At 36.5% G+C, this 9,713-nt stretch overlaps 1 protein-coding gene across 2 annotated transcripts in view; it reads right to left on the minus strand.

Annotated features, from left to right (window-relative positions):
* SCAPER (S-phase cyclin A-associated protein in the ER) overlaps positions 1 to 9,713 on the minus strand; it is a 132,172-nt gene that overhangs the window by 103,722 nt on the left and 18,737 nt on the right. For both annotated transcript variants that reach the window (XM_010285733.1, XM_010285732.1), the window contains exons 11-14: positions 9,696 to 9,713; positions 6,442 to 6,584; positions 2,351 to 2,432; positions 857 to 1,009 (exon numbers count right to left, since the gene is read on the minus strand). The exon at positions 9,696 to 9,713 is cut by the window's right edge and continues 126 nt beyond it. In XM_010285733.1, the coding sequence (XP_010284035.1) occupies positions 857 to 1,009; positions 2,351 to 2,432; positions 6,442 to 6,584; positions 9,696 to 9,713 (396 nt within the window). The remainder of the gene's footprint in view (positions 1 to 856; positions 1,010 to 2,350; positions 2,433 to 6,441; positions 6,585 to 9,695) is intronic.

Genomic DNA, 9,713 nt, shown 5'->3' on the forward strand with positions numbered 1-9,713 from the left:
TCCAGTATTGCCTGAAGCGATCCCATGCAACCTTGTTTAATTCAGCAATTAAAGAGAAATAATGCTTAGTAGGATATAAGGCTTTATTCAATAATGCATAGTCTTTGAAAATCAGTAAAACCAGTTATCAACACGAACAATCTCCCTGCTTCCTACTCAGTGACTGTATGGCTTCCTCTTCTCCACCATTCCTGGGACATACAGAATGGCGGACACAAGAAGAGATACCCTGTTGAGATCAGAAGTCTGCCTAGCAAAGCCCATGGCTTCCAACAGTGACCAAAAAATAAGACACCTAAGGAAAAGTAAAAGAAGAAACTAAGTGGACACTGATTCTCCCCTTCAACACTTCTAAGCCTCCAACCAAACTTAGTTCAAGAACTTCTTCAGCTTGGTGTGGTTTCTCTGTATCTAGTAACCTTCAGCGATTTTCAATTCAATGAAACTTGCCCCATCATCCTCTGAACTCACATTAAATTCAAATATCCACAGGGTCTTACAACAAGGTTTTCACAGCTCAGCTACCTGCTAGGTAAAGAATCACATTCTTTGCTTTAAATCTAGCTTTTAAGTACCTTCATTTGATGCTCCCTAATTCTTGCTTTTCTTAGAAGAGACAGCTAATAACTGAGTACTGTCCACACTCTCCATTCTATCTACAACTCTACAGTTCTTTCAAATCTTTCCTAAACCACCTGATTTATAGACAGAAGAATCCCAAATAAGGTGCACTTCACAAGAGCAGAGCAGGGACACAGCAGATGTAGAGTAGTGTCATCTGTGAATGAAATATAATTTGCAGCTTCAAGGCTTAGGATGGCCTTGCAATTCTGACTATTCCCTCTATCCAACTTACCGTTACATTGCATAACGAGCACTGTTTTTTTCGTTCGTATGGTGTAAGTTTTGGTGCATAATCAGTATTAGCATGTCTTCCACTACTTAATTCAGCTGCTTTCTCTTTTCTTTGTTCAATTTGTTCCATGTGCCTTCTAATACTTTCATCATGCTGAATGGAAAACAATCAAAGCAACGAAGAAAAAACACATTGAATTACAGCAAATGGAATTAAAACTGTGCAAAGAAATATTGGGAATTACCAAATATTGTACAGTTAGGATGAACTTCTGTTAAATTGAAACTGTTTTTTATTTCTGAAAGGCATTAAAAGTCACCACACATCATAGACGTTTTAACACTGTGCTATGATTTAAAAACCCATCAGCACTATTTTTGTTTTATAGGTGATTATCAATTAATAACCTGTTGCAAATCCTTCTGTAAATCTTTTCCTTACATTTAACATCTCAGTTCTGGTTTTGTTCTTAATGAAACACTCTTTTACCAAATACAAGTTCAATTTTCAATTCTACAAATATGTAACTCATGTAGTGCTGTTTTCACTGACAGATACGAAATCATGAAGTACAAATTGAAGTAAAATTACTTATTTATCTGCAGCAGCAGGCACAGTTCACTGGACTCTTTCAGTGGGTTTTCATATCTAACCCTCACGAGAATGGAATAAACTCTTAACTACTATTTAAAATCAGAGGCTGGGGTATAAACCTGTATTTAATGACAAAACTGCATTCTACAGTACAACTACATAGCTCTGGTGCTTCAGAATTGGATCAGAGAAAAGAACACTGAAATGAAAAATTATTTGTACATATACACAAATCATCCTAGAATAAAAATTTACATAATTTATCATTAATTGAAATTTTAATACATAGTTCCAACTCAGAACCGTAAAAGTATAATTTAGTCTTTTAGAAGTCTTTACACTTCTTGAAAAACAGCGAGTACCTCTTCAAAACTTTTGATACCTTGGTTCTCCAGTGGACTGTCAATTCAGCTGAACAGGTGAACCACAAGGGGTTCAATCCTTATGCCAATTTTATTAAATAACTGGAGCCCTTCATGAAACAAAAGGAAACAGCATGCCACACTTGATGCATCAATTTTGTAACACCTTGTGTGACTGTTTAGTGAACTGTCTTTACTAAACAGCGTGAGAGTTTTTACAGATTGATTTCCTCATGATTTAATTCAAAATTACTTCGACTTATCCTGGAAAGTACAGGTTTACTTGTTCCTATGTTCAAGGCTTCATACCTCCATACAGCGCAGTCTTGTTCTTTCCAAACTACACAGTGTCTGTTATACAGCAAGTTCCTCTTTTTAATGCAAAAGTCTAAATAAAAATCTCTTTTGAAGTTATGTAATCCAGGACACTGTACAGTGTGCTGTAACATCTTTATTAACTTAGACATACATGCTGAAAATAATTTTGTAGAAACTCTATATTGCTGATATATTTTTCAACTAAAGTATCCTTTTATACCTTCAGCTGAATCTTCTTCTGTAGTTCTTCCATGGCTTCTTGCTGAGCTGCAGTAAGAGCTGCCAACCTCTCTTCTCGATCTCTAACCAAAAGATAATAAACACAGGAAAAATTTGTAATAATGTAAAACATGCATATTATTGACTAATTTATGTTTTGAAATGGAGAACAAGCACCCCAAAAAAATGAAGTTGAAGATGGCTCAGTAGAAAAGACAGACGACAGAAAACAACTTAGTTAACTGAGAATACAGATGCTTTCATTTCAATCATTTAATAAAGGCAAACACTTGAACCTTTGCAGCAGAACCTGGATCATAGCTCTGTCCAAACCAGAGCAATGATACTCTGGATGATGATACAATGAACATGACGCTACAAAACAGCGATAAATGTGATACCCTGCCACCATTAGCATTCTCCAGCCAACAGCAATAGTCAGTGACCCAAAGGGGAAGGGTACAACAGCGAATCAAAGAAAAACCAATCACCGGCGAGAGCAGTGTGTTTTATAGAAACTATGATCGCTGAAAGTTTGAATATATGAACTTACAGATAAAACTTTGACCAATGTCAAATGATACTGTAGGTATCAGTCATGAGTGATAAACTGATGCTCTAAACTATTGCGATTCTCAGTGCTCAAGATGCCAAAGGATAGAAAAAAGGTTAGGCATTTATCTTACTGTCACCTTCTGCACATAACTGCAGTCAGGACCTACTTTGCTCACTGAACCTGTCTTGCCCTACATCCCTCTTCCAAAAATCCAATCATGCCTCAAACTTCAGTTGCCCTCTTCACTTTCAGCAACTCTCCTTCCCCTCCCCAGCAAAGTGCCGAAGTACATGCATGTGTATGTCAGCAAAAGCCTCTGAATCCCCTAAGCATCACCCTATTGAAGGGCTTAAGATTATTTTTTTCTGTTCAAGAGAAGAACAAGACATATAACTTGATCTGTTACTATAATTATTGAGCAGAAACCCGCAGACAACAGTTTCATCACGAACAACTTACTAGGGATCAGTAAGCCACGGGAACTATTAAACCCTAAAAAGGAAGAAAGTCAGCTACGCATGCTGGTTGTAGAAAAAGAATTGGGATGGGAGAGAAACACTTCTCCTAGACATCTGGCAGCTGTGAAGGGACAAAAAAAGTAATGAAAGCTTTGAGTAAAACTGAGCAATGAAGAAGTTATTCAAAGCCATTAGCCATCTTTTTAAAAGGCATTTTAAAATTAAAGTAGTTTGAGTGACCAAACTAGAAAGGATAACATGAAGAGTATCAACCAAATGGCAGTGGTTTTTGTTTTGTGTGGATTTCTGCTTGTTTTGGTTTTTTAAACAGAAAACTCATAGAAAACACAAATTCATTTCAGTAAAAGTAGAAGGCTCAGATAAAGTAACATTTTAAAACAAAGATCCACAGAAAATGTAAAAGCAGATAGGAAAGACAACGGCAGCGGAAGCAAGTCTATCAATAAACACTACACACAATTGTTCTTTCAGAAAGTATAAGTGAACTCTTCCAAACACAATGTGGGTGGAGGACGTGTGAGGAAGAGATGATGGATGAGAAGCATTAGGTAGTTTATGTGCCACCTCCCCTGAGGTATATAAAGAAACACTGAACTACAGTCTTTGTTTTTGTTTTAAAGAGCTCCTGAGCTGAAACAAATCGCAACACATGACCCAAAGCCCCAAAGCTTATTTTAGTTCTTCCTTTCAGTATGCATTTTTAAATATTTGTTTAATCCTACCAACTATGACAAATTAATATCATTGCATACTTTGGATTAATAATATTTGAAACAAAATTCTAAAGTTTCAATTTATAGAGCATCGACATTATTCCTGTACAAGCCCTTCTGAAAAGCATGCTTTTTACATGATTAGGTTACATTATACAGTTTTATGATTTCTATTGACAAGAACAAAATTTTCCATATTATGGATTTCAACTCTCTGGAATATAAAATACTCTGAAATTACATCTAAAACCTTACTGGAAACAAGTTAATGTACCATAAGGGCAGAAGGGCTTTTAAAGTCAGTTTTAAGTACACTATTCCTTTCATACAGATGCTTTAATCACCACCAGATGCACATGGTAAAGCTTATACTGAAGAAACTTTAAGCAGATATTCCAAAAATTACTCATTCCAGCAAGCATTAAATCTTCAGGATAAGAGTCAAATCCTAGCAGCAGGAAAATAAAAAACAACAAAACAAAACACCAAATGATACCCCGAGGTTCCACCAAAACATGCCAAGTCCAAGATGGAAGGGACAGTACAGCCAGCTTCCTGTCAAGTTCATCTCTCCTGCAACTTCTAAACCAGGACACTTTGAATCCTCCTCTAATTCTTCTATGTTAGAGAAACCTCAGAACTGTTATTAAGGAGATGCAATGACTCTGAGGCCATTCTGACATAACAGAATCACTAGGTCGTAGGGCACCACACATACATTCTTTCCTACTCTTTCCTATTCGCTAAGGTTCTCCTCTTTTTTTAAAAAAAAAAAAAAAAAAAAGGGGGCGGGCGGGGAATCTCTCTTGTGTAATCAGCCTCTGGCAAAGAAAAACAAATGCAAGCACAGTACTGCAATATCAAAAACAAAGCATTTGAAAACCGAGTGCTATATTAGCAAATATAGAAGAAATTTGCTGAAACACAGTACTAACAGAAGGCAAGCGCAATCTGTCACTCTTCACATGTCATAACAAAACACGTGGGGTGCAAAGTGGCAGATTTTAAACCAATTAAACAAAAAGAGTAAAGATTACGTGCCTTGAGCCTTTACGTAAGTTCTAACCATAGAACACCTCAGAAGGCAAAATGTCAATGGGACAATTACCTCCATTTGCTTACTGTGAGGGTTTCCTCATATTTCAGAAAGATACAGAAGCCTTACACATGCAGTGCCTGTCTGCCCAAAACAGTATAACCAAAATGCTCCCCGTTAGTCCTAATCTTCCTTAAGCGTCTGTGAATGAGAACAAGATACTGAAGGATTCCTTCCAACTCACTCTATCTCATTGTGACTTTGGCTCAATATATTGAGCAAAGGTCCATGAAGTCCTGGGCAAGGCCATAGATTCTATCCACAATTCATTAGATTTAAACAGCCGATTGACATGTGAATCTCTTTATGATGTCAATCCAGAATTACTCACGATTTTGGAAGATGAAAGAAGGTGATCAAAACATTTCTGAGTATTTTACTTGGGAGGGAAAAAAACCCACTTTTTCATGACAACTTTGAAGAAAACAAGCTGTGACAATAAAAATGTTTAAAGAACCGTTAGTGAACACTTCTTGTCATAAGAAACTGCTATTTACGTTTTATGGAACACTTGTGGCAGTGGAACTATAGAGATAGAGGGAGTAATAGGAGGCGAATACAAATAGAATTTGGCAGATTAAACAAGAAGCAGAAAACGGTTTTCCTGAATTAGACTTGAAAGTAAAACTTTCTCACACCCGGCAACGCCACACAACATTCATTCTCTCTGTACCTCATGTTTGGCTCAAGAGAAAGAGAGAGAAGAGCCCACATGACAAGCCCTTTATGAACTTTTGATTATGGGCAAAAACATAAAACAAGTAGTTTGTAGGCAGCAGGATTAACGAAGCCTGATTTCCCAGCTTTGTGCTTCACAAATGTAATCTCTGGTGTCTACAAAAGGTGAACTCAAATTGATGCCAGGAAGTCCAAAAGTTACTGAAGAGTGGAGGAAATGGGGAACACAGGGACATTAATCTTGCTTCCTTTGAAAACTAAGCTAAAATGCGAAAAAGGCAAATTATTAAAAGGTCTTGTTAGCAATAAAACCAAGAAGAATATAATAAAATACAGCCTTGCATGTTATATCGTGCATGTATCTGAGGAATACAAAAGTCTATTACAGAATTTATGGTTACTCACCTGATTTCTTCTTTCAAACCATTCATCAAGAATATTTATTAATGTTACTTTTGAAAATACTAAGCCTGAAGAGCTAAGAAGGTACTGTTGTTATAGAGAAGCTGCAGTTTGCTGGAAAGGATAATGGTGAAGGGCAGGCAACCAACAAAATTATTGTGAGGTTACCTGGCCCTCTCCCGTGCAGCATCTTCCCGTGCTTTTTCTTTCTCTTGCCTCTGCTGTTCAATCCGTGCTTCTTGTTCTTTCCTCTTCATCAGCAGCTCCTCAACTCGGGCTTGCCGTTCTGCTTCTAGTGCTCTTTTGCGCTCCTAGTCATAGAAAAGGAAATTCTGACTCTTCTTTTAGGAAAAAAGAAAGAAGGAATTAACAGAAACTATATTTTAACATCTGCTGATAGAATTTGATCTTACTTTCACGATGGGGTAAGAACTGCATTTTTATTAGATAAAGGAATAATATGTAAATACGAGTATGTTCAGATGCTTGAGCATACACTGAAAGTACAGCTGTATGAACTAAGCTACACATTAACTGGCCATATATTTCGCTCATCCTGAAAAAGTCTGTCCACTACAAAAGCTTATAAAACTAGTCCATTAATGAAGGTATTTGAAAACATTTTAAACATCCCGCAGGACACAGGTGATGCAGAAATAACATACGATCCCATGGAATATTCGTATTTAGATTCTGAAACTATCTGAATGGTGTTATAAAAATGGATTTTGACAATTTATTTTTGCGCTATCACTAAATGTACAATTCCTGTCTCACTACTCAATTTTTACTTTTTTTCTGACTAATTAAGAAACTATGCATGGTCTTGTAAACCTCTCTGACAGAATGGCAATACTTTACCAGCAACAAATGTAAAAATAAAGCATGTTTGAAACCTCATGTTTAAATAAGACATTTATGAGTAGAAATTAAGTTGGTGAGTTTTACTAAGAGGAAGTGTGACTATCTGGTTTAGCTGAAAGTCTGGGGAGAACTAGATTTTTTTAATGTGTTCTTGCAATCCTTACCTTGCTGAAAAATTAGTCTGTTTTGTATGACAGAATAAATTAAAAATAGGTATGTAAATTTTTTTAAAAAAATATACTCCTTGCCACAAACTCCAGCACTGTAAACACACATCACTGTATTAGCAAATAAATCATGTTGTCTCCTGAATGGAAGATGAGAGTTCTTTAGCACAAACCAAAACTTCCTGGAATGATGAACGTATTTATATGGTTAGATGAGGGCTGTCCGTTCTTAAATATTGGCTTTGCAAAAATTTAGACCTATTAAAAGCAGAAAACGCTAACCTTGTATTTATTCAAGAAATTCAGAACTACAAAAATAGGTGAACTTTTTTTGTTTCATGCACAACATTTTATATTAACCACATTAATTGCAGTATCTTCATCTCCACGGGCAATACAGCTTGGTAATGGATAATCAAAACTGTGGCTTTCACAGTAACCATGTTCTTTCCTGCATAAAGTTTCAGTAACAGCATTGCACAAATACATTAATTTCCTTCTTAATAAAATAAGACAAGATATGGCATACTTTACGAATGTGAACTGTTTCACAGAATACACCCAGTGCATCATAAACACTAGTTCTGCTGGACATTCCTTACAAAGACCTTTTAAGGTGGCATTTGAAAATGGACCCATACAGCTTGCACATTTCAAATCAGGTACCAGCGCTACTAAATGGAAAAGCAAGAAAAAGCTGGAAAAAAATCTGTAGTAGATCCTGTAATTAAAAAGTTAAAATAAGCTTGATGGAAGGAAGGGTTTAAAGGTGAATCTGCAGAATTTGGTGTCAGGAAGAAGCAAGTAGATTTTATTGAATGGATCTGAGAAATACTTGAGGTTGACAAAGACATTGTTCAGGTAGATAAACAGAAACAGCCAAGTTTCCATGGATACTCACATTTGATACCAATTTTACAATCTTTGTGATTATAAATGATGCAATTCCATGTATAGTAAAAGCCCATCACTGTTACACTAAACTAAGCATAGTTATGTTTAGAAGTGTTCTATTCCTCCAGTGTTTGATGAGTTTTTGCATGGTATTAAGTTCATACTTACAGGCCAGAACTCTCATGATTCATTTCAGTTCATTGAAGTGGAATTATTTGTTCATAGTTATACAAACAGTTATAGCAGTTATAACTGCTAAAAAAATTATACTGGGAGCGGGTCCAGCCCCACAACAGTGCAGGAAAAGCGCTCCTGTGAGGGGAATACATGTTGTTTTAAAGAGGGCAGCAGGGGAAGCTACAGCGTATCTCAAAATATAGGGCCTTCCTCAACTGTTAAGCAACTTGTGCATGGAAAAAGCAAAGTGTGGTTATAAATGGGATTAAGTACTGACAACCTGCCTGCAGTGTTTGTGCTAGGTCAGCTGCCCAGCCTAAGAACAGCCTAATACCTACACAACCCAGCAAAGTACTAAATAAAATGGTGTAGAGAAGAAAGAGTTAAAACCACCCCAAATCCCAGAAAGGGCCTCGAGGAAAGCTGCTTTCTAGAATAAAGGACTATAAGTAACTACAAAAAACCAGGATCACTGAGAACAGACTTTTGTAAACAACCTGGAAGGATACTTTTCACTGATAACGCAATCAACCCTTGGAAATCCAGAAACCTTTATTAATATATTCCCTCAACAAGAGTTTTATACAGCACTTTTGGAGTACCTTCTGTCTCACCAAAATCGCTTCTGAGCCACTGAAGTCAGTAACAGGCCCCATTTTTCAACAAGCGGATAGAATCAACTGCTAATCCTAAATACTAAACTCTGGCAGGAGCTGGATTCCCAGGTGGTCTATAGTTGTGGTATCTGAGGCATGTACAGAGAGGGAGGAGGAGCTTACACGAGAAAACTTACATTTCAGATTCTAACATAGAGATCAGTGGTAAAAAAGTACATGCGTGAGGCTGGGAAAACTTAGCATTGGAATACTGTATTAAAAAAAAAAACAAAACACAAAAACAACACAAAGACCAAAAAAACAACCCACACCTGGATTCCAGGAACAAAAACACATCTGCATTGCAATTTTCACTGATCCTGTAAAAAGTATAATAATTATGACAGTAGGAGTATTTTTCCGTTTCCTCTCTCAGATTTTTAAGTGTTACCAAAACATAAGGATTTTCTTATAATGGAATAACAAATAGTTTTTTAAAAAAGCTTAAGACTGGTGTGAATCATCTACCCAGCACCTATAATACCTCTGCTATAGTGACTTTAAGACTTACCTTACTTCCTCTTACTGCTGAAACATTACAAAGGAGAAACGTATTGGAGTCTACTTTTCAGAAGTTAAACAAAAGACATAAGATAGAAAGCAACGCAGACCGCACAGCGAAAATGAAAAACAAATATGTATTTCATTGTCCCCCTGCAACTACAGGTATGTTATACCTGAA

Source organism: Phaethon lepturus, unplaced genomic scaffold (assembly GCF_000687285.1).
Source record: "Phaethon lepturus isolate BGI_N335 unplaced genomic scaffold, ASM68728v1 scaffold1224, whole genome shotgun sequence".
In the NCBI taxonomy this organism is placed as follows: Eukaryota; Metazoa; Chordata; class Aves; order Phaethontiformes; family Phaethontidae; genus Phaethon; species Phaethon lepturus.